The sequence below is a fragment of the Rhinoderma darwinii genome, chromosome 5 (assembly GCF_050947455.1).
Source record: "Rhinoderma darwinii isolate aRhiDar2 chromosome 5, aRhiDar2.hap1, whole genome shotgun sequence".
NCBI classification, from domain to species: domain Eukaryota; kingdom Metazoa; phylum Chordata; class Amphibia; order Anura; family Rhinodermatidae; genus Rhinoderma; species Rhinoderma darwinii.
Window position 1 is genome coordinate 150,390,385 of NC_134691.1, and position 25,402 is coordinate 150,415,786.

The window sequence follows — 25,402 nt, forward strand, 5'->3', positions numbered from 1 at the left end:
ATTTTCTAGAAAATATGAGAAATTGCTGTTTATGTTCTAAACCTTGTAACGTCCAAGAAAAATAAAAATGTTCAAAAAATGATGCCAATCTAAAGTAGACATATGGGAAATGTGAACTAGTAACTATTTTGGGTGGTATAACCGTCTGTTTTACAAGCAGATGCATTTAAATTCAGAAAAATGCTATTTTTTCTAAATTTTCTCTAAATTTTGCACAAATAAACACTGAATATATCGACCAAATTTTACCACTAACATAAAGCCCAATCTGTCACGAGAAAACAATCTCAGAATCGCTTGGATAGGTTTAAGCATTCCGACGTTATTACCACATAAAGTGAAATATGTCAGATTTGAAAAATGAGCTCTGAGCCTTAAGGCCCAAACTAGGCTGCGTCCTTAAGGGGTTAATGACCAAGCCAGATTTGTCAAATCTGGTATGTCTGACTATCAGAGAATAACTCTGTGAAAGTTTTGAATATCCAAGTAATTCTGACATTGTTTTTTCGTCACATGTTGTACTTTATTTTAGTGGTAAAAGTAGACTGATACAATTTGCGGAAATTAATTAAAAAATAGAAAAATTGAAGAAATTTTGTAAAAATTACCATTTTTCCCTATTTTTAACTGCAATATGTCACATATGTACACACATACTGTACAATTTTTTTAATTAAATATATATTTCCATCTCTTTACTCTATTTTGGCAGCACTTTTAAAAAAATAAAATAAATTTTCAGCAATTTAGAGGACTTACAAATTGAATAATAATTTTATAAATTTTGAAGTACATTTTGTTTTCCTGCACCAAGCCAGGTTTTCAGAGGCTCACAGGTCTCAGAGTGATGGAAACCCCCACAAATGACCCCATTTAGAAAACTAGACCCCTTAAGGTATTTACCTAGGGGTATAGTAAGTATTTTGACCCCACAGTTTTTTGTTAAATATAATACATAGCAGGTGGAAAAAAAAAAAAAAAGATTTCACTTTTTTTCATAAAAGTATCAGTTTGATCAGTTTCTTTGTAAAGCGACCATGAGAATGAAGAAACACACCACAAAATCTATCACCCTGTTTCTCCTGTTTTCAAAAATACCCACATTGTGGCCCTAATGCGTTGCCTGGACACACGGCAGGACCCAAAAGGAAGGGAGCACTCGGAGGCTTTCAGGACTCATATTTTGCTTGAAAATGTTTTAGGCCCCACTGTACATTTGGAGAAGCTTTGAGCTGCCAGAACGATAGAAACTCCCCATAAACGACCCAATTTAGAAAACTAGACCCCTTAAGGTATTTATTTAGGGGTATAGTAAGTATTTTGACCACACAGGTTTTTCGCTAAATATATTGTAATTAGTCTGTAAAAATTAAAATGTCCTTTTTTTCTGAAACATAGAAATTTGTAATATTTACAAGGAATAACGAAGAAAATGCACCCCAACATTTGTAAAGCAATGTCTCCCGATTACGACAATACCCCATATGTGGTAATAAACTGCTGTTTGGACCCACAGCAGGGCTCAGAAGGGAAGGAGCGCCATTTGGATTTATGATTTTGCTGGAATGGTTTTCGGTGCCATGTCGCATGTGCAATGCACTGGAGGGACCAAAACAGTGGAAACCCACCAAAAGTGACCCCATTTTGGAAAAACCTTCAAGGAATTTTTCTAGGGGTATAGTGAGCATTTACACCCCACGGGTCTTTTGCAGAGTTTATTAGAATTAGGGCGCGAAAATTAATATCAAAATTTTTTCCACTAAAATGTTGCATTTTCTCATTTTCACAAGGGATAAAGGAGGAAAAAAACAACCATTTTTTATAAAGCAATTTCTCCCGAGTACGGAAATATCCCACATGTGGTCATACGTTTTTTCATTAGAAATGAATTAACCCTTTCAGGACTGATCCATTTTTTGCTTTCTTATTTTAGATTTTCACGCTTTCCAAGAGCCATAACTTTATTTTTCCATCAATAGAGCGGTGGGAGGGCTTATTTCTTGCAGGAGGAGCTGCAGTTTTTATTGGTACCATTTTTTGGTACATAAAAAGTGATTAAAAAGTTGTATTACATTTTTTTTTTTAGAGCGAAGATGACAAAAAAAAAAAAAAAATGCGATTTTGGCGGTTTCAATTATTACATTTTTTTAAGGTGTGCACTGTGCAAATTAAATAATGGTATATTGTAATAGTTCGGACTTTTACGGACGTAGCAATACCAATTTTGTTCATTTTTTTACATTACTTTAGAAGAAAAATGCGAAAAGGTGTTTTTTTTTTTAAACTTAAAAAAAAAAAAATTCTCACTACTAATAACTATAATTCTTCTACACATTTTAGTAATTAATCCCCTTAGTGGACTTGAGCCAGCGATCATTGGATCACTGGTACAATACACTGCAATACTAATGTATTGCAGTATATTGTTATTCTTACAGGCTTCTGTAACAGAGCGATCGCTGTACCTGTCCGTTAGTACCGAGGGGGCCTGCTGTAATACACAGCCGACACCCGCAGCGTATGGAGCGGGCTCAGCACGTGAGCCGGCTCCATACAACAACTGCCGCACCATGACGGGCAATTAAGTCATAGTGCGCAAAGGGGTTAGTGCACAGTGGATGGTTCAAAGTGAAAATTGCAATTTTCCACTGATACGCCATTTTAGTGCATAATATGTTGTGCCCAGTTTGTGCCACAGAAGACAAATACCTCAAAACGTTAAGCGGGTTCTCTCGAGTATGGTGACGCCATATATGTGTGGGCGCAAACTGCTGCTTGGGCACACTGTAGGGATCAGAAGGGAGGGACGCTATTTTGCTTTTGGAGCGCAGATTTTGCTTGGCAGTAGTTTTGTTTGGGGTTTTGCTGGTATTTCAGTTATGATGTGGGGGCATATGTAATCTGTGCGGAGAACATCAGGGCATAATAAGAGGGTATAATAATGGGGTAAATAAATAATAATTCATAGATATGTGCCCGGTGTTGCACTGATAAATGGCGCCCGATCTTATCTACTTTTGGACACTCTGCACATTTTGCATCGTTATATTCTGAAAGCCAGAAATTTTTTATTTTTTCACCACCGGAGCTGTGTGAGGGCTTATTTGTTGTGGGACAATCTGTAGATTTCATTGGTACCATTTTGGGGTACGTGTGATTTTTTTTAAAATTACTTTTTATTCCATTTTTTTGCAATCCTGAGCAAAAAAACAGGAATTCTGACACCGTCTTTTAGGTTTTCTTTTTGCGGCGCTCACCGTACGCTATAAGTGACATTTTTACTTTATTCTGCGTGTTTGTACGATTACGGCGATGCCATATGTATATAGGTTTGGTCCTTTTTTTTAGCGTTTGCACAATAAAATGACATATTTACAAAAAAAATAAATTCTGTGTCACCATATTCTGAGAGCCGTAATTTTTTTATTTTTTAGTCAAAAAAGCTGTGTAAGGGCTTGTTTTTTGCGGAACGGATAGAAGTTTTTATTGGTACTATTTTTGGGTACATGCGACTTTTTGATCACTTTTTATTCTTTATTTAGGGAGCGGTGGTGACCAAAAAATAGTCATTCTGTCGTAGTTTTTTTATTGATTTTTTTTGGGGTGTTCATCGTGCGGAAAAAATAACATTACAGTTTCATAGTTGGGGTCGTTACGAACGCGGTGATACCAAATATGTGTACTTTTTTAACGTGTTAATTTTTTTTCTATAATAAAAGTCTTATTATAGGAAAAAAAAAAGCAGTGTTTGTTTATATAACTTATAACTTTTATTAAAAACATTTTTTTTACTTTTTTACTTGTCCCACTAGGGGACACAGACTTGCAGCTTTTATCGCTGCTAGAGTACATTACACTACACACGTAGTGTAATGTACTCTGTCATTGTGACGTGACTGTCACACTGACAGGAAGCAGAGGAGGAACGGCCGGAGGCTGTTCCTCCGAGGCTTCCGTACATGGCAACCCGGAGGTCATTATCTGACCTCCGATTGCCGTGACAAGCATCGGTAGCCCCCACGATCACTTCGTGGGGGCTGCCGATGTGCTTCAAACCACTTAAATGCGGCGACGGCAATCCGTCGCCGCACTTAAGGGGTTAATTGCCGAAAGCAGCGGCGATGGTCAGCTGTCCGGCGAGACTGATGTGACAGCTGTCTAGGACAGGTGTCAGCGCGGGTCTGTCACTCTGTGTTTACACAGAGTGACAGTTTTAAATACTGACGAAAATGAACGTCCTGGAGCGGGAACTATTAGCCGACCAGGACGTGCATTTTCGTCCGTGGTCGTGAAAGGGTTAATTGGAGGATCAGTGGCGGTACTGACAGTTGGACCCCTATAGATCAGTAAGTGATAACCTATCCTGGCTTATACAGTGCTTTCGGAACGTCTTCAGACTCATTAACCCCTTCGCGCTCAGCGACGTACTATTCCGTCGCGCTAACCAATACGTTCGCGCTCAGCGACGGAATAGTCCTCCCGACACATACAGGAGCTGTGACAGCTGCTGTCTCGTACAGCAGCTGCCGCAGCTCCTACAGCGGGGACCGATCGCTGTGTCCCCGCTGATTAACCCCTGAAAAGCAGTGTTCAAGGCTTTTTAGGGGTTAAGCTACAATTGCCAAATAAAGAAGGTTTGGACCCTTGGTAGTTGGCAGGTCTAATATAACAATTGAACAACAAGATGCCAGAGGCAAAAACAACCCTATTTCCCAACTACCATTAGATTGTATTTGTAATCTTTAATATGCTATTACAGCAAACAGACATACAGACAAAACCAACATAAATGGTTACAATTTCGATGCATGGATAGGGTCAATAGCCGTTCGTGGCTATAACAGTGTGCACATGTGCATGCCGTTTGAATAGTCCCTGCTGGTAGCAGTGTGCCGATTGTAGAGCAATAAATGTAGCAATGAACATGTGTGTCTATCGTCTGTGTCTGCAGATAGACGAATACAGCAGTCACCGATAGCAACAGCGGACTTCTAGGCAGTTAAATTACTAGATTGCCCTAATACCAGCATGTATTAAAATAGAACAGAGAGCCCCCCCCCCCCGACATGTTTCGCTACTATGTAGCGTCCTCAGTGGTTCATGGGGCTACTGGCGGCGCGCCGATTAGCTCTCACTATTATGGGAATCCTCGGTGACGTCTCAAGGGGGTGTGTATAAGGGTTGGACCAATGGCAGCAAGGGTGGGTGGGAACCAACGAACCACCGCTTGAATGGCAGCTAAGACTGCCAATAGAATAGATGGCCCGAGTGTCTAGATAAGGACACCCACGCATGCGCACTAGGGCTAGGTTAGCACTTGTACTGATAGAGCCACTCTCAGAGATCGCTAGATGTGTGAGTTCCATTTACATCAGTTCAGGGTACGATGTAGCTGAAATCAGAAACAGCTACCATACTGTAGTGGTGGACAATAGATAGATAGATAGATAGATAGATAGATATATGAGCCACTCATTGTAACAGCAGCCAAACAAATAGATAGTAAGAATCTGTCACATAACGGCAGATGCCAATGACGATATATAACGTACTAAGGCACAGATGGAAGCTGCTGGTGTCTTACCCTGTCACTGCAGAATGCAAAGGTGACAAAGCACACAGCCATTAGAAACTACAGGGGAGTAGTAGGGTAGTAATGTCATTGCAACAAAGGTACTACAGATACAAATGATATATTCACATAAACATAAATTCTGAGAAAGCTCATAAAATGAATCTCTACCAAGACAAAGTTCATATTGAGCGTCCTGGAATGATTTATCTGGACAAAGACAAATGCTCCCTAGACTGATGTAAATGGTTCCTTTATCATTGAGTTCACCAAGGACTAAAAGTACCCCAAAGGAGACAGGGAGAGTCAGAGTCCGCCAGAACTCAAAAAATGGACAGTGTCTGTAATTATATCTAATATATGAAATTAAATAAAAAATGTAGAAAGAAATAAAAACAGATTATGGATATGTACCACTGTAAAAGTGGCACTAAACACGATATATTGATATATCGATCTCAGAGAAAAGCCGTAAATGTAAAGCCTTCATTAAGACCCGAGGGGCTAAGAGAGTGCAATCGATGGATCCATCGTGCCTCCTCTTGCAATAGCATCCGGTCTAGATTCCCAGCTCTTGGTCCCAATTTGATCTGAGTGACACCCCAGAACTGAAGTAGCTTAGTATCGTCACCATGTAGTTGGTGCATGTGTCTGGATAACGTAGTATCCTCTTTATGGTTAATAGTGCTCAAGTGCTTCGAAATCCTCCTTCTTAATTCCTGTATGGTTTTGCCCACGTATACTTTGGGACAGGGGCATTTCGCTATATATATTACCCCGCTACTCTGGCAGTTAATAAACTGCTTGATGGTATAAACTTTCCCGTCAGATGGATTTGTGAAGGTTTTTGTCGTGGGCATGAGAGGACAAAAGGAGCAACGACCACATGGATGGGAACCCCTAACTGGAGATTTTAGCCAGGTTTGTTGAGACTTACTTATGGTGGAGTAATGACTATGTACAAACAGTTCTCGTAGGTTTTTGCCTCTACGATACGTGATACTAGGAACTGCAGAAATGACTTTTTTAAGGTCTGGGTCAGTGGTAAGTATTGGCCAGTGTTTTTTAAGGATGTCCACAACTTAAGAGCAAACATCATACGTACCAATGCAGCGTATGGCACTGGATGACTCAGTTTTAATGGGATTAGTCCCGTTATCCTGGATCAAATTCTGTCTATTAGTTGCCCTAGCCCTGGCATAAGCCCTGTGTAGCCACTTTTTTGGATAGCCACGAGCCACAAATTTATTGTATAGTACATCGCTTTCGATCTGAAAGGATTGTTCGTCAGAACAATTCCTCTTGGCTCTCAAATATTGCCCTATCGGTATACCTCTTTTAAGGGTAGGTGGATGATGACTCTGCCAATGTAAGAGACTATTTGTGGCAGTGGCTTTACGAAAAATATCGGTGTGGGGTCCAAGGAGATCTTAAGGTCAAGAAAATTAATCTCGCTCTTATGTGTTTCATGAGTGAATCTCATGCCAATATCATTATTGTTAAGTGTCAGAACGAAATCATTAAATAAATCAGTGTCACCGTCCCAGAAGATGAGAATGTCGTCGATAAATCTCCCCCAGAACAAGATATGTGATGTGAAAGTATGTAAATTATCTGTGAAAACAATGGTGTCTTCCCACCACCCTAGAAATAAATTTGCATAAGTGGGTGCACATACAGTCCCCATGGCCGTGCCTTTAATTTGTTTATAGTACTTTCTATCAAAAGTAAAGAAGTTGTGCGTGAGCAGACCTTAAAGGAACAGTGTCATCACAAATTATTTTTTTATATGTTAAAGATGTTAGTGCTTTATTAAAAACGTTTATATTTATTTGTGTGTTTGTGTTTTACTTTTTCTTATTTTTACACTTTTTCTTCCCTATGGGGGCTGCCATTTTTTGTTCCATTTCTGTATGTGTCGATTAACGACACATAGACATGGAATACGGCAGCCACAGTCCCATAGGGACTGCGAACGGCTCCCGTCCCATTCACTTGTGTGTACGGCGTCTGTGTGGGAACTGCGCATGCGCCGCTCCCACACAGTCCAATTTGAAATTGGCGCCGTCCGGCGCCATTTTCCTGTGGACCGGAAGTCGCGGCCGGACAGTAATATTACTACTTCCGGTCGCGGCTTCCGGACTTGTGCACTTGGACCAGCGGCAGCAGACGGAGCGGACGGGCCGGAGGGAGCCGCGGCGGCAGGAGCAGGTAAGAGATTTCAATGTATGTTCGTGTTTGTGTGTGTTTACTACTGTATGTAAACCTACTACACTGTGTGTTAGCTCAAAAAATGGCGACACACAGTGTAGGAGGTTACACCGTTCAAACCCCTCGTTTATCCCGGCACTAGCCAGGATAAAGGAGGGGGGGATGCTGAGAGCTCACTAGAGCGAGGGCTTTTTACCCAATTTTGCAATGCTGCAATTTTGGGAATAACTCCATCTAGTGACCAGAAATGGGAAATGTTATAAATTAGAATTAATTTATAATATTTCCTGACTCGTGAAAAAAATAAAAAAAATTTGAACAATGTTTAATCACCCACACACTAAATGTTTAATTTAAAAAAAAACAACATGTTTTTCTGGCAACACATTGCCTTTAAGATCTCCTTGGACCCTGGCGGCAGTGTCCACACCGATATTTTTCGTAAAGCCACTGCCACAAATAGTCTCTTACATTGGCAGAGTCATCATCCACCTACGCTTAAAAGAGGTATACCGATAGGGCAATATTTGAGAGCCAAGAGGAATTGTTCTGACGAACAATCCTTTCAGATCGAAAGCGATGTACTATACAATAAATTTGTGGCTCGTGGCTATCCAAAAAAGTGGCTACACAGGGCTTATGCCAGGGCTAGGGCAACTAATAGACAGAATTTGATCCAGGATAACGGGACTAATCCCGTTAAAACTGAGTCATCCAGTGCCATACGCTGCATTGGTACGTATGATGTTTGCTCTTCTCAAGTTGTGGACATCCTTAAAAAACACTGGCCAATACTTACCACTGACCCAGACCTTAAAAAAGTCATTTCTGCAGTTCCTAGTATCACGTATCGTAGAGGCAAAAACCTACGAGAACTGTTGGTACATAGTCATTACTCCACCATAAGTAAGTCTCAACAAACCTGGCTAAAATCTCCAGTTAGGGGTTCCCATCCATGTGGTCGTTGCTCCTTTTGTCCTCTCATGCCCACGACAAAAACCTTCACAAATCCATCTGACGGGAAAGTTTATACCATCAAGCAGTTTATTAACTGCCAGAGTAGCGGGGTAATATACATAGCGAAATGCCCCTGTCCCAAAGTATACGTGGGCAAAACCATACAGGAATTAAGAAGGAGGATTTCGAAGCACTTGAGCACTATTAACCATAAAGAGGATACTACGTTATCCAGACACATGCACCAACTACATGGTGGCGATACTAAGCTACTTCAGTTCTGGGGTGTCACTCAGATCAAATTGGGACCAAGAGCTGGAAATCTAGACCGGATGCTATTGCAAGAGGAGGCACGATGGATCCATCGATTGCACTCTCTTAGCCCCTCGGGTCTTAATGAAGGCTTTACATTTACGGCTTTTCTCTGAGATCGATATATCAATATATCGTGTTTAGTGCCACTTTTACAGTGGTACATATCCATAATCTGTTTTTATTTATTTCTACATTTTTTATTTCATTTCATTTCATATATTAGATATAATTACAGACACTGTCCATTTTTTGAGTTCTGGCGGACTCTGACTCTCCCTGTCTCCTTTGGGGTACTTTTAGTCCTTGGTGAACTCAATGATAAAGGAACCATTTACATCAGTCTAGGGAGCATTTGTCTTTGTCCAGATAAATCATTCCAGGACGCTCAATATGAACTTTGTCTTGGTAGAGATTCATTTTATGAGCTTTCTCAGAATTTATGTATATGTGAATATATCATTTGTATCTGTAGTACCTTTGTTGCAATGACAGTACTACCCTACTACTCCCCTGTAGTTTCTAATAGCTGTGTGCTTTGTCACCTTTGCATTCTGCAGTGACAGGGTAAGACACCAGCAGCTTCCATCTGTGCCTTAGTACGTTATATCGTCATTGGCATCTGCCGTTATGTGACAGATTCTTACTATCTATTTGTTTGGCTGCTGTTACAATGAGTGGCTCATATATCTATCTATCTATCTATCTATCTATCTATCTATCTATCTATCTATCTATCTATCTATCTATCTATCTATTGTCCACCACTACAGTATGGTAGCTGTTTCTGATTTCAGCTACATCGTACCCTGAACTGATGTAAATGGAACTCACACATCTAGCGATCTCTGAGAGTGGCTCTATCAGTACAAGTGCTAACCTAGCCCTAGTGCGCATGCGTGGGCGTCCTTATCTAGACACTCGGGCCATCTACTATTCTATTGGCAGTCTTAGCTGCCATTCAAGCGGTGGTTCCCACCCACCCTTGCTGCCATTGGTCCAACCCTTATACACACCCCCTTGAGACGTCACCGAGGATTCCCATAATAGTGAGAGTTTATCGGCACGCCGCCAGTAGCCCCATGAACCCCTGAGGACGCTACATAGTAGCGAAACATGTCGGGGGGGGGGGGGGGCTCTCTGTTCTATTTTAATACATGCTGGTATTAGGGCAATCTAGAAATTTAACAATTTAACTGCCTAGAAGTCCGCTGTTGCTCTCGGTGACTGCTGTATTCGTCTATCTGCAGACACAGACGATAGACACACATGTTCATTGCTACATTTATTGCTCTACAATCGGCACACTGCTACCAGCAGGGACTATTCAAACGGCATGCACATGTGCACACTGTTATAGCCACGAACGGCTATTGACCCTATCCATGCATCGAAATTGTAACCATTTATGTTGGTTTTGTCTGTATGTCTGTTTGCTGTAATAGCATATTAAAGATTACAAATACAATCGAATGGTAGTTGGGAAATAGGGTTGTTTCTGCCTCTGGCATCTTGTTGTTCAAAAGCTACAATTGCCAGCCTGCTACACGATAGCGGCTGGCGATGGTGACTATGGCAACCGGACACCAAACAATGGCGTCCGGGCTCTGCCATCGACGGAAGCCTAGTGGGTCCTGACGAAGTCAGGACCCACTATGCTTGCTGTCCGTGAGTAGCTGACAGCTCTAATACACTGCACTACGCATGTAGTGCAGTGTACTAGAATAGCGATCAGGTCCTCCTGCCCTCATGTCCCCTAGTGGGACAAAGTAATAAAGTAGAAAAAAAAGTTAAAAAAAGATGTGTAAAAATAAGAAAATAAAAGTTTTAAAAGTATCAGTCCTTTATTATTAATAAAAATATATAAACAAACAAATAAACTATACATAATTGTTATCACCGTGTTCGTAACAGCCTGAACGACAAAATTATTTCGTTATTTATCCCGCGCGTTGAACGCCGTAAAAGAAAATAATAATAAACCGTACCAGAATCACAATTGTTAGGTCACTTCACCTCCCAAAAAATGGAATAAAAAGAGATCAAAAAGTCGCATGTACCTAAAAATGGTACTGATCAAAACTGCAGTTCGTTAAGCAAAAAATAAGTCCTCGCACGGCTTTCTTGATGGGAAAAATAAAAACGTTCTGGCTCTTAGAATAAGGTAACGCAAAGAGTAAATGATTTTTTACAAAAGTATTTTATTGTGCAAACGCCATAAGACATAAAAAAAAACTATAAACATCTGGTATCGCCGTAATCGTATCGCCCCGCAGAATAAAGTGAATATGTCATTTATAGCGCACGGTGAACGCTGTAAAAAAAAAATAGAATAAAAAAACAATAGTAGAATTGCTGTTTTTTAGTCACCACGCCACTTAAAAATAGAATAAAAACTGATCAAAAAGTCACATGCACCCCATGAAAACTGCAATGAATTCCTCAAGGGGTCTAGCTTCCAAAATGGGGTCACGTTTGGGGGTTTTCCACTGTTTTGGCACAAGACCTCTTCAAACCGGACATGGTGCCTAATAAAAAGGAGGCCTCAAAATCCACTAGGTGCTCCTTTGCTTTTGAGGCCGGTGCTTCAGTCCATTAACGCACTAGGGCCACATGTTGGATATTTCTCAAAACTGCAGAATCTGGGCAATAAGTATTAAGTTGCATTTCTCTGGTAAAACCTTTTGTGTTATAAAAAAAAAAATGGTATAAAAAGTATTTTATTTTTGTCAGAAAATCATGTAAATTTCACCTCTACTTTGCTCTAAATTCCTGTGAAACACCTAAAGTATACATAAACTTTCTAAATGCTGTTGTGAATACTTTGAGGGGTCTAGTTTCTAAAATGGGGTGTTTCATAGGGGTTTCTAATATATAGGTCCCTCAAAGCAACTTCAGAACTGAACTGTAACCTAAAAAAATAAATAAATTAGGCAATACTTCGCTTCTTACATTATACTGATAATGAGCCGTGCCCACCCCGAGTACCTGCCGAGTAAGAGGGCAAGGTATGGCGTGAAGATGTATAAGCTGTGCGAGAGTGCATCAGGGTATACCTACAAATTTAGGATATATAAAAGGGAAGGACACCAGTATTCAACCCCCATAATGCCCCCCCCCCCCCCTTACTGGGAGTTAATGCAAAAATTGTGTGGGATTTGGTGCACCCACTGCTGGACCAGGGTTACCACCTCTACCTGGATAATTTTTATTCCAGCGTCCCACTCTTCAACTGCCTCGCTTCCAGTCCTGTGGCATGCGGCACTGCTAGAAGAAATCTGAGAGGCCTCCCTAAGACTCTGCAGGGCAAACAAGAAGGGATGAGCGCAGGGCACAATCTAGCAGCAACATATTGTGTGTCAAGTACAAGACAAGAGAGATGTCACACCAGTACCCATGTACCTGTACGAGGTACCAGTAAGGAGACCCCCAAACCAGACTGCATCCTGGGCTACAATAGGTAGATGGGAGGGGTGGACTTGTCAGATCAAGTCCTGAAGCAAGAAGCTGGCCGTGCACATCATACAGATGGCATTGTACAATGCGTACGTGCTACGTCGATGTACAGGCCAGAGGGGAACTTTCCTGGAATTTCAAGAGGTGGTTACCAAGAAACAAATTTTTAGGGACCAGGAAGGGAGGGGGCACCCAGTACTCCTGGAAGTGAGGCAACACGCATCGTACCAGGGCAACACTTTCCAGGAGAAGTTCCCCAAACTGGCAAGAAGGGAAAAAGTCAAAAGAGGTGCAAAGTCCGCTATAAGAGGGGGATAAGGGAGGACACAATATATCAATGTAAGGAGTGTCCCAAAAAAACCAGAGCTCTGTATGAAAGAGTGTTTTAAAATTTATCATGCATCCCTTGGTTTATAATTTACCCCAATTTTACTTACCCTGATGCACTCCGCACAGCTTATCCCCCCTTATCTTTCCCTTCTGAGCCCTGCTGTGTGCCCAGGCAGCTGTTAACAGGCACATTGAGGGTATTGCCATACCCGTAAGAACACACATTACAGTTTATGGGTTACATAGTTAGTATGGCTGAAAAAAGACACATGTCCATCAAGTTCAACCAAGGGATGGGAAAGGGGAAGTGGGACAGGAAAAGGGAAGTAAAAAATTTCTATACATAGGAGCTAATACTTTTTTGTTCTAGGAAATTATCTAACCCTTTTTTAAAGCCATCTACTGTCCCTGCTGTGACCAGCTCCTGCGGTAGGCTATTCCATAGATTCACAGTTCTCACAGTAAAGAAGGCTTGTCGCCTCTGCAGGTTGAACCTTTTTTTCTCCAGACGGAGGGAGTGCCCCCTTGTTTTTTGAGGGGGTTTTACATGGAACAGGATTTCACCATATTTTTTGTATGTGCCATTAATATATTTATATAAATCAATCATGTCCCCCCTTAGTCGTCTTTTTTCAAGGCTAAATAGGTTTAATTCTTTTAATCTTTCCTCATAACTTAAATTCTCCATGCCCCTTATTAGCTTCGTTGCTCTTCTTTGTATTTTTTCCAACTCCAGGGCATCCTTTCTATGAACTGGAGCCCAGAACTGAATTGCATATTCTAGATGAGGCCTCACTAATGCTTTGTAAAGTGGTAATATTACATCCCTGTCCCGAGAGTCCATGCCTCTTTTAATACACGACAATATCTTGCTGCCCTTTGAAACAGCTGCTTGACATTGCATGCTGTTATTTAGTTTATGATTTACAAGTACACCCAGATCCTTCTCAACAAGTGACTCCCCAAGTGTAGCTCCCCCTAGGACATATGATGCATGCAGGTTGTTCGTACCCAGGTGCATAACTTTACATTTATCTACATTAAACTTCATCTGCCAAGTGGATGCCCAAACACTTAGTTTGTTTAAATCTGTTTGCAATTCATGAACATCTTCCATAGACTGAACTATATTACATAGCTTGGTGTCATCTGCAAAAATAGAAATAGTGCTATTAATCCCATCCTCTATATCATTGATATAGGTTGTATGTCAAAATGCTCACTACACCTCTAGATGAATGCCTTAAGGGTGTAGTTTTTAAAACGGGGTCACTTCTTGCGGGTTTCAACTGTACTGGTACCTCAGGGGCTTCTGCATACATGACTTCGCACCAGAAAATCCCCTGTAGGCCAAATGGTGGTCCTTTTGTTCTGAGCCCTCCCATGGGCCCAAACTGCAGTTTACCACCACAAATGGGGTATTGCTGCATTCAGGACAAATTGCACAACAGAATGGGGTATTTTATTTCTTGTGAAAATAAGAAATTTTCAGCCAAAACTACATATTATTGGAAAAAGTTTATTTTGTTTTAATTCCCAGCCCAATTCAAATAAGTTCTGTGAAAAAACTATGGGGTCAAAATGGTCACAACACCCATAAATGAATTCCGTGAGGGGTGTAGTCTCCAAAATGGGGTCACTTCTGGTGGGTTTCCATTGCTTTGATACCTCTGGGGCTCTGCAAATGCGACATGGCACCCGAAAACCAATCCAGCAAAATCTGGACTCCAACAAACACATAGCGCTCCTTTCCTTCTGAGCCCTCCCATGGGCCCAAACGGCAGTTTATCACCACAAGTGGGGTATTGCCGCACTCAGGACAAATTCGGCAACAAAATTTAGTATTTTATTTCTTGTGAAAATAAGAATTTTTGAGCTAAAACGACATATTATTGGAAAAAGTATTTTTTTTTTTTTTTTAATTCCCAGCCCAATTCAAATAAGTTCTGTTAAGAAACTATGGTGTCTAAATGGTCACATTACCCATAAATGAATTCATTGAGGGGTGTAGTTTCCAAAATGGGGTCACTTCTGGTGGGTTTCCATTGCTTTGATACCTCTGGGGCTCTGCAAATGCGACATGGCACCCGAAAACCAATCCAGCAAAAACTGGACTCCAACAAACACATAGCGCTCCTTTCATTCTAAGCCCTCCTATGGGCCCAAACAGCAGTTCATCGCCACAAATGGGGTATGCACTCAGGAGAAATTGGGCAACAATATGGGGTATTTTGTTCCCTGTGAAAATAAGAAATTTTGATCACAAATGACATCTTATTGGAAAAAGTTAAATTTTTTTAATTTCACAGTCCAATTCAAATAGGTGCTGTGAAAAAATTGTGCGGTCAAAATGGTAACAACCACCATAAATTAATTCCTTGAGGGGTGTAGCTTCCAAAATGGGGTCACTATTCGGTGATTCCTACTGTTTTGGCACCTTAACACCTCTTCAAACCTGGCATGCTGCCTAAAATATATTCTAATAAAAAAGAGGCCTCAAAATGCACTAGGTGCTTCTTGGGCTTGTGTTTTAGTCCACGAGCGCAGTAGAGCCACATGTGGGACATTTCTAAAAACTGCAGAATCTGGACAATACATATTTTGTAGTATTTCTCTGGTAAAACCTTCTGTGTTACAGAATTTTTTTTTAATAAAATTGAAATTCAGCAAGAAAAATGAAATTTGCAAATTTCATCTCCACTTTGCTTTAATTCTTGTGAAATGCCTGAAGGGTTAAAAAACTTTCTAAATGCTATTTTGAATACTATGAGGGGTCTAGTTTTTAAAATAGGGTGTTTTACCAGGGTTTCTAATACATAGGCCCCTCAAAGCCACTTCAGAACTGAAGAAATACCTTAAAAAAAAGGCTTTTGAAATTTTCTTAAAAATATGAGAAATTGCTGTTTATGTTCTAAGCCTTGCAACGTCCAAGAAAAATAAAAGAATGTTCAAAAAACGATGCCAATCTAAAGTAGACATATGGGAAATGTGAACTAGTAACTATTTTGGGTGGTATAACCGTCTGTTTTACAAGCAGATGCATTTAAATTCTGAAAAATTCTATTTTTTCAAAATTTTCTCTACATTTTGCAATTTTTCACCAATAAACACTGAATATATCGACCAAATTTTACCACGAACATGAAGCCCAATGTGTCACGAGAAAACAATCTCAGAATCGCTTGGATAGGTTTAAGCATTCCGACGTTATTACCACATAAAGGGAAATATGTCAGATTTGAAAAATGGGCTCTGAACCTTAAGGCCAAAACTAGGCTGCGTCCTTAAGGGGTTAAATTTTTTCACTTTGATATGTTGAGGCCCAGTGCTAAAATAAAAAAAATAAAAAGTTTTTCCCCATCATTCTACACTCAATACCCCATAATGACAAAGTAAAAAATATATATATTTTTTTTAGAAAATAAACTCAAACTCCGTATTCAGACCATTTGCTATGACATTTGAAATTCACTATGGGGGCCTCCCATTTTTCTAGATATTCTTTGAAATGTTTCTACACATTGATTAGAATCCACCTGTGGTAAATTCATTTGATTGGACATGATTTGGAAAGACACACCCCTGTCTATATAAGGTCTCACAGCTGACAAAGCATATCAGAGCAAAAAACAAGCCAAGAGGTGGAAAGAACTGCCTGTAGAGCTCAGACACAGGATTGTGTGGAGGCACAGATCTGGAGAAGTGTACAAGAGCAGCACAGTGGCCTCCATAATTCTTAAATCAAAGAAGTTTGGAACAACCAGGAGCTAGCCGCCCCACCAAACTAAGTAATCGGGGAAGTAGCTCCTTTGTAAGAGAGGGGACCAAGAACCTAATGGTCTTTGCTCCAAAGATTCTGTGTGCAGATGGGAGAAACTTCCAGAAGGTCAACCGTCACTGCAGCACTCCACCAATCTGGGCTTTATGGCAGAGTGTCCAAAAAGAAGCCTTTCCTCGATATAGGACACATGAAAGCCTGTCTGGTGTTTGCAAAGAAGGACCTAAAGGACTCTGACTGTGAGAAACAACATTCTGTGGTCTGATGAAACCAAGATTGAACTTTTTAGGCCTCAATTCTGAGTGTCATGTCTGGAGGAAATCGGGGACGGGTTATCACCTGCCCAATATCATCCCAACAGTGAAGCATGGTGATGTCAGTATCCTGCTGTGGGGGTGTTTTTCAGCGCCTGGGACAGGGAGAATGGTCAGGGTTGAGGGAAAGCTGAATGGTGCAAAGTACAGCGATATTCTTAACGGAAACCTGATCGAGTATGGCAGAAAAGCCTGGAATCCAGGTGTAAAAACCTTGTGACATCATACCCAAGAAGACTGGAGGCTATTATCGCTGACAAAGGTGCTAAGTACTGAGTAAAGGGTATGAATACTTATGTCAATGCAATATATTAGTTTTATCTCTTCAATAAATTAGCAAACATTACGAACACTGTCATTATGGGATATTGAATGCAGAATGATGGGGAAAACCTTGAAATTTTTTTATTTTAGCACAAGGCCTCAAAAAATGTAAAGGGTCCGAAGACTTTCCAAATGCATTGTAACCAAAGGTATTGTGGTAGAATACCTTCTTAACCAGTTAGTGACCGCCCCATAGTGTTTCTACATTGGCCACCAACGGGCTTTATTCCGATGCAATAGACTTTTTACGGCGCTGCATCGGAAAAAATAAACAGAGCAAGGAGCCGTTAAATCTCTCTGCTCTCAGCTGCCAGAGGTAGCTGAGGGCTGGGGGCATCCCTGCTCGACCGGGTGAGATCAATATTAGTATCGATCTCACCCGTTTAACTCAGATGCGGCGCTTAATAGTGGGCAATAGTGAGTGCTTTTGGAGAGAGGCAGGGAGCTCCCTCTCATCCCACTGACATCCGGCGATAAGATCGCCGAGTGTCTGTGTCTCCGATGGCAGCCGGGGGGCCTAATAAAGGCCCCAAGGTATGCCTGTAGTGAATGCCTGCTAGAGGCATGACCTAGCAGATGCCTGTCCGTTTTACACGGACAGCCATAATACACTGCAATACAGAAGTATTGCAGTGTATTATAAATGCGATCGGATAATCGCATAGTGAAGTCCCCTAGTGGGACTAGTAAAAAAAAGTTTAATAAGTGAAAAAAAAAATGAAAAATCCACTTTTCCCCCTTACAAACCGCTTTATTATTAACAAACAAAATAAAGTAAAGAAGTTACACATATTTGGTATCGCCGCGTCCGTAACGACCCCAACTATAAACGTATTACATCATTTAACCCGCACGGTGAACGTTGTAAAAAATAAAATTAAAAACCATGCAAAAATTGCTGTTTTCTTTGAATCCATCCTTAAAATTTTTTTTTATAAAAAGTGATCAGAAAGTCGCATCTACTCCAAAATGGTACCGATAAAAACTGCTCTTCAAATATGTAAAACATACAAAAACTGTAAAAATTTGGTATCGTTGCAATTGTAACAACCCGCTGAATAAAGTTGTGTTTATACCACACGGTAAATGGCGTAGATTTCGGACGCAAAGAAGTGTGGCCAAATTTCTGGGTTTTTTTTCTATCCCACCCCCCACAAAAAAAAAAAAGTTCATAAAAGTTAATCAATAAATTATATATACCCCAAAATGGTGCTATTAAAATATACTTGTCCCGCAAAAAACAAGACCTTATACAGCTATTTTGCCGCAAAAATAAAAAAAGTTATAGCTCCTGGAATGCGACAATGGAAAAACGGAAAAAATAGCTTCAGTCATTAAAGGGGTTGTCGGAGATTTAATGACTGTTAATGCTTGTAATTTATAAATGTAAATACATTTGTAATATACTTACTTTTTCCAAAGTGGCCCCATTTCCAGATCCTGTCGTGGGGTACTTGACGGGTGACTTTGCTCTGGTCGCTTTGTTGATCTTAAATTCTCTTCCGGGTATACGACACGTCACTTGTCGGCTTGTTCTGTTGTAACGCGCATGCGCGGCCCCTGCTGTTATCTCGAACAGTAGTGACAGCGCATGCGCGTTACGGGCTGTGAAACAGAACAGCCCATACACGGCACATCATAAGTGACGTGTCGTATACCCGGCAAAGAATTCAAGATCAACAAAGCGGCCAGAGCCAGTGCAGAGAGTGAGTAGATTACAAATGTATTTACATTTATAATTTACAAGCATTAACACAGTCATTAAATCTCGGACAACCCCTTTAACCTGTTAGTGATTGGCCCATAGTGTTTTTATGTCGGTCACTAACGGGCCTTATTCCGATGCAATAGACTTTTTACGTCGCTGCATCGGAATAAGTAAACAGAGCAGGGAGCTGTCAAATCTCCCTGCTCTCAGCTGCAGAGGTAGCTGAGGGCGTCCCTGCTCGACCGGGTGAGATCGATATGAGTATCGATCTCACCCGTTTAACCCTTCAGATGCGGTGCTGAATAGCGTGCAACGCATCTGAGTGGTTTTGGAGAGAGGGAGGGAGCTCCCTCTCATCCCACTGACACCCGGCGATAAGATCGCCGAGTGTCTGTGTCTCCGATGGCAGCCGGGGGCCTGATAAAGGCCCCCAGGTCTGCCTGTCGTGAATGCCTGCTAGATCATGCCTCTGGCATGAACTAGCAGATGCCTGTCCGTTTTACACGGACAGGCATAATACACTGCAATACAGAAGTATTGCAGTGTATTATAAATGCGATCGGATAATCGCATAGTGAAGTCCCCTAGTGGGACTAGTAAAAATGTTTAACTGGTTCCCGACCGCTGGCTGTATTTTTACAGCCAGCGGTCAGGGTCCTTAAAACCCGAGCCATAGACTTTTTACGGCGCGGGTTTTAACTTGCTGCCCGCGAGATCGGGCAGCTGAATGTCGGGTCTCCGGCTGTCAGTGACTGCCGGGGACCCTGAGGAGAAGATAGAAGCAGCTTTCGCTGCTTCTGTCTTCTCCGATGTCTTTTTACACAGCGCTCAATGAACGCAGTGTATAGGAATAGAGGCAGCGGCCTCGCCGCTGTCTCTATTCCTCCCGGTGATCATGTGACTGGTCACATGATCGCCGGGTGCCGTTACTGACAGACTGCTGCTGGGTCTAACTAGACCCAGCACAGCCCTATTAGTGACAATCGGCACTAGGAGAGGGCTGATTTCCCCTGTAATTGGGGCTGCTGTGCAGCCCCAATTACAGCGGAGAAACATGGTGTAAAAGAAAGAAAAAAAATATGTATAAAAAGTTCACCAAAGGTCTTTCTTGACCTTTGAGGGACAGACCATAGTATAGAAAAAATAGTAATAAAAAAAATAGTTAAGTCCCCCCCCCCCCGCCAATAATTTTTGTAAAGCTAGCGCTGACCCAATTACCCTAATATAGACATGTAATATATTAAAATTTACGGTAGACAATGACGATCACAAATAAAAGATCTATTTTAGGGTAAAGCTATGTTAACAAAAAAAAAAAATTGCTGAAACTTAAAAAAGCTTATTTTTTTACTATTATTTTCAAACTTTATGAATAAAAATTCTAAAATAGAAAAAAAGGTGTGTATAAAAACGATAAAAAAAGAAACCTGCATTGTCTATGGAAAAAACATCGCAAAAATCACGTTGTTAGCCCAACAAATAAAAAAGTTCTAGCCATTTAACTAACACATGCTAAAAAGGGCTAAACGGTGTCTGGTCCTGAAGGCGCAAAATAGCCCGGTCCTGAACTGGTTAAAAAAAAGTTTATTAAAAAGTGAAAAAAAAAATAATTAAAAACCCAACTTTTCTACCTTACAAACTGCTTTATCATTAACAAAATAAAGTAAAAAAGTTACACATATTTGGTATCGCCGCGTCTGTAACGACCCCGACTATAAAGTTATTACATCGTAAAAAAAATAAATAAAAAAAACATGCAAAAATTGCTGTTTTCTTTGAATCCAGCCTTAAAAAAAATGATCAAAAAGTCGCATCTACTCCAAAATGGTACCGATAAAAACTACAAGTCGTCCCGCAAAAAAAAGCGCCCTCATACAATTGCATCGGCGAAAATATAAAAACGTTACGGCTCTTCAAATATGGACACACAAAAACAAATAATTTTGAAAAAAGTGTTTTCACTGTGTAAAAGTAGTAAAACATACAAAAACGATACAAATTTGGTATTGTTGCAATCGCAACAACCCGCTGAATAAAGGTATTGTGTTATTTATACCACACGGTAAACGGCGTAAATTTAGGACGCAAAAAAGCGTGGCAAAATTGCTGGTTTTTTTTCTATCCCCCCCCCCAAAAAAAGTTAATAAAAGTTATTCAATTCTTTGTACCCCAAAATGGTGCTATTAAAAATTACAACTTGTCCCGCAAAAAAACAAGACCTTATACAGCTATGTCGACGCAAAGATGAAAAGTCTATAGCTCTTTGAATGAGACGATGGAAAAACTTAAAAAATGGCTTGGTCATTAAGGTCTAAGGAGTAGCAGTGCAGTTGAGTACTGAAGCTCCTTCACAGGTTTTTTTTTTCCTGCACAGCGACACTTCCGCCACTTGCTGTGCAGGGATCTACAAAATCACTTCCAATCACCTGGGGCTGTGATGGAGTTCCCTGTACTTCACTTTTATGCAGGAAATAAGCTGAAGGTAACCTGGTCTCTTTGTTGTAGTGATTGATCCCAGAGGTCCACCATAATAGTATACTGCTCTCAATAAGAGAAACAAAATAGTATTGCAGTTATGATACCTTTTAATGGCTAACGGAAATAAAATTAATGTTGATATGCAGCTGGCTAACACAATAACAAATTTTTTCTTTAGACCATAATGTTATGGCATATCCTAGTGATATACCATTACATTATTAGATGGGAATACCAATTTAATGCTGTTCGGATATGACAATATTTGCAGTTATCTACGCAAATTTACAAAACATGACTAATAAGAGTAGAGCGCTCTAAAAAATTAATAGGGAATAACTTATATTCTTTGGGCAAGAAGCTTGTTAAATGCAATGCCATTATGAATTTATTGGGGTCTTATGTATTGTGCATCAGTAAGGAGCCAATTCTTACAAATCAGTTGAATTCATAAGCTTATTTTATCCACGAGGCAGGATATTGCACGAAGATGATAGTTACGGTAGAGTCCCAACTGTTCTTAGCAACTAGCAGGCTTGCTTTTTTTTTCAGCACAGGTCACTTTTACATGAGCACATACTGTATATGGAATAAATAGGATTTTAAATGACAAATGTACTGTAACACAGAAAGAAAATTTATTTTACCATTATTTTCTTTTTAAGGCCGTCACTAAAGCTTTCAAAAGATGAAATGAAGCTGCATTCTGTTATGTCCGATTCATGAGAGTCCGATTTAAAAACATCATCTTCCAGGTAAGCTGAAACTTTAGCAGTACAAATATTAACACATGTTAGAACACTTGAGTAATGCATTAATCAGTTTGCAAAGTTGTTCTGTAAAACGGTGCCAAGGGTAAAGGAGTTCTAATTAATTACTTTTAGTCTCTGTTCACACCTGCATCAGAGGCTCTGTTAGAGGCCCCAGTCGCAGATTACGTCATTTTTGTTTGAAAATGAACAGCGCGGCATGATTGAGAGAAATGGAAAGCAGAATGCAGATGTAAATGAAGCCTGAGACGCCATTACCAGAAATGTTAACCAAACTCCAGGGTGCAACAGGTTTATTTTGATCAAAATTGCAAACCGACAAAATGTGTTTTTGGCTGCCATGTATCACTAAGGCTGGGTTCACACGACCATGTTACGTCCGTAATGTACGGAACGTATTTCGGCCGGAAGACCCGGACCGAACACAGTGCAGGGAGCCGGGCTCCTAGCATCATAGTGATGTACGATGCTAGGAGTCCCTGCCTCTGCGTGGAACTACTGTCCCGTACTGAAAACATGATTACAGTACGGGACAGTAGTTCCACGCAGAGGCAGGGACTCCTAGCATCGTACATCACTATGATGCTAGGAGCCCGGCTCCCTGCACTGTTTTCGGTCCGGGTCTTCCGGCCGAAATAAGTTCCGTACATTACGGACGTAACATGGTCGTGTGAACCCAGCCTTAGGGTATGTTCACACGACAGCGTCCGTAACGGCTGAAATTACGGGGATGTTTCCTCCTGAAAACATCACCGTAATTTCAGCCGTAACGGCATGTGCAAGCGCTTGAACGCCGCGTCCATTACGGACGTAATTGGCGCTGCTATTCATTGGAGTCAATGAATAACGGCTCCAATTACGCCCCAAGAAGTGACAGGTCACTTTGACGCGGGCGTCTATTTACGCGCCGTCATTTGACAGCTGTGCGTAAATATACGCCTCGTGTGAACAGACAAACGTCTGCCCATTGCTTTCAATGGGCAGATGTTTGTCAACGCTATTGAGGCGCATTTTTCGGACGTAATTCGGGGCAAAAACGCCCGAATTACGTCCGTAATTAGTTTGTGTGCACATACCCTTAGTGCTCAAGTATGACAAATGTGTTCTTGTCCACAGCACACATAGTTCAGGTTTCCTTTTTCCATGGCAGTTTAGAAAATAAATATCTGAACAGAATGATGGCGATGGGCAACAAGAACACACTGTCAGACAAATTTGACACGCAAGCCTACTGTGTATGCAAGTACATTTATTTTTTTTATTTGTTGCAGATTTTGTTTCTCACCGGAACTGAAAAGTTTACGTGGTTTTAAAGTGATTTCCTCTTCATCTTCATTGCTTGATCGCTTCCTTTTCTTTGCTAAATCCTCAGCTTTGCCTGAAGGATAAAGCCCTTCAATAGGATCTAGCACAATACAAATAGCAAGAGAAAACAGTAGTGCTACACAGTAAATTACCTCTAAAACAATGCAGCAACACTGACATTATGAGATACATACTGAGTACATTTTAATGTAAGGACCAATTCACTAGGTAATGGGCCTTACATGCACTGTATAAACATATCTGTGTCGTGTGCAGCAGAAAACGAAAGTAATTAGCAGACAATTTGATTCTCTAAGGCGGAATTCACACGACAGGGTTTCCCGGCCGGGTGACGGCCGTTCATAAAACGGCCGTCACCCGGCTGCATTAGGAACAATAGACCCCTAATGGGGCTATTCACACGACCGATTTTTTGACGGGCCGGGAAAACCGGCCGTCAAAAAATGGGACATGTCCTATTTTCAGCCGAGTACCCGGCCCCCATAGAAGTCTATGGGGCCGGATAATACACGGCCATCACCGGAATGGGTCCCGAGTGACGGCCATGTATTCCGTCGCTCGTGCTCTCTCTCCTCCTCACAATGCAGAGTGCATGTGAGGAGGAGGAGGAGGGTCTTTTTTTGCTCCCTGTAGGAGTCGGAATCCCCAATCCCGGGCCGGGGATTGGGGATTCCGCTACAGGAGAAGTGCGTGACTACACTGTCCATATATGGACACAGTGACGTCACTTCTGAAGCGGAATTCCCGACCTGTGGCAGGGAATTCCTCTCCAGGAGAAGTCAGTGACTACACTGTCCATATATGGACATTGAAGCCAGTGACTTCTCCTGGAATGTGGGGGGGGGGGTGGGGGCATCACCTACAGGGGGCAGGGTGGCATCACCTACAGGGGGCAGGGTGGCATCACCTACAGGGGGCAGGGTGGCATCACCTACAGGGGGCAGGGTGGCATCACCTACAGGGGGCAGGGTGGCATCACCTACAGGGGGCAGGGTGGCATCACCTACAGGGGGCAGGGTGGCATCACCTACAGGGGGCAGGGTGGCATCACCTACAGGGGGCAGGGTGGCATCACCTACAGGGGGCAGGGTGGCATCACCTACAGGGGGCAGGGTGGCATCACCTACAGGGGTCTGGGTGGCATTACCTACAGGGGTCTGGGTGGCATTATCTACAGAGAGCTGTGTGTGGCAACAAATTTAAATGAAATTCATCAGATTTTAAAACTGACAGGGAAAAAAACGGATGCAAATCGGGTCCAAATCGGCCGGTAAAAACGGCAACACGGCCCTGAACGGAAATCGGAACGGATGCAAACCGGCCGGGAAAAATCGGCCAAAAACGGCCGATTTTCCCAGCCGACACTCGGACCCTGTCGTGTGAATGAGGCTTTAGGCTGCCCGAGTAGATTTCATCTATTTCTAAACTTAACTGGTGCACATACCAATATCTGCGCCGTTAGGTTTGGTGCCTGATATGCAAATAATGCCTGACTGTCAAGTGGGCGAGTAACACCTGTCACTTGATAAGGGTAACTAACTGCCCACTTAACAGTCAAAGGCCTCATTTGCATATCGGACACCAGAACAAACGGCCCCAATATCTCAGTGGGGGCTAGAAGAAAACAATAAAAAGCATCAGAATCTGTGAGGTGCCTGCAATCTGAGATGTCAACTGCAGTTTTTTGGGCAGATGACAGGTCCTCATTAATCAAATGTACAAGGGAACCTTCACAGTTCCTCACACTATGCTCCTACGGTTGTCAGAAATGGATCCCCTAGATTAGAACTCCTTCAGACCAACCTTGTTGGTCAACATTGATTATCAAATGACTGAAGTACTAGGGACAGTTATGCTATTATATAT

General features: G+C 41.5%; 1 protein-coding gene across 1 annotated transcript in view; it reads right to left on the reverse strand.

The window, feature by feature from the left end:
- The window catches only part of SYCP2L (synaptonemal complex protein 2 like), a 344,080-nt gene that overhangs the window by 87,908 nt on the left and 230,770 nt on the right, over positions 1-25,402 (reverse strand). Inside the window, exons 30-31 of the mRNA XM_075828429.1 lie at positions 23,496-23,615; positions 22,088-22,206 (exon numbers count right to left, since the gene is read on the reverse strand). Coding sequence (XP_075684544.1) covers positions 22,088-22,206; positions 23,496-23,615 — 239 coding nt within the window. The remainder of the gene's footprint in view (positions 1-22,087; positions 22,207-23,495; positions 23,616-25,402) is intronic.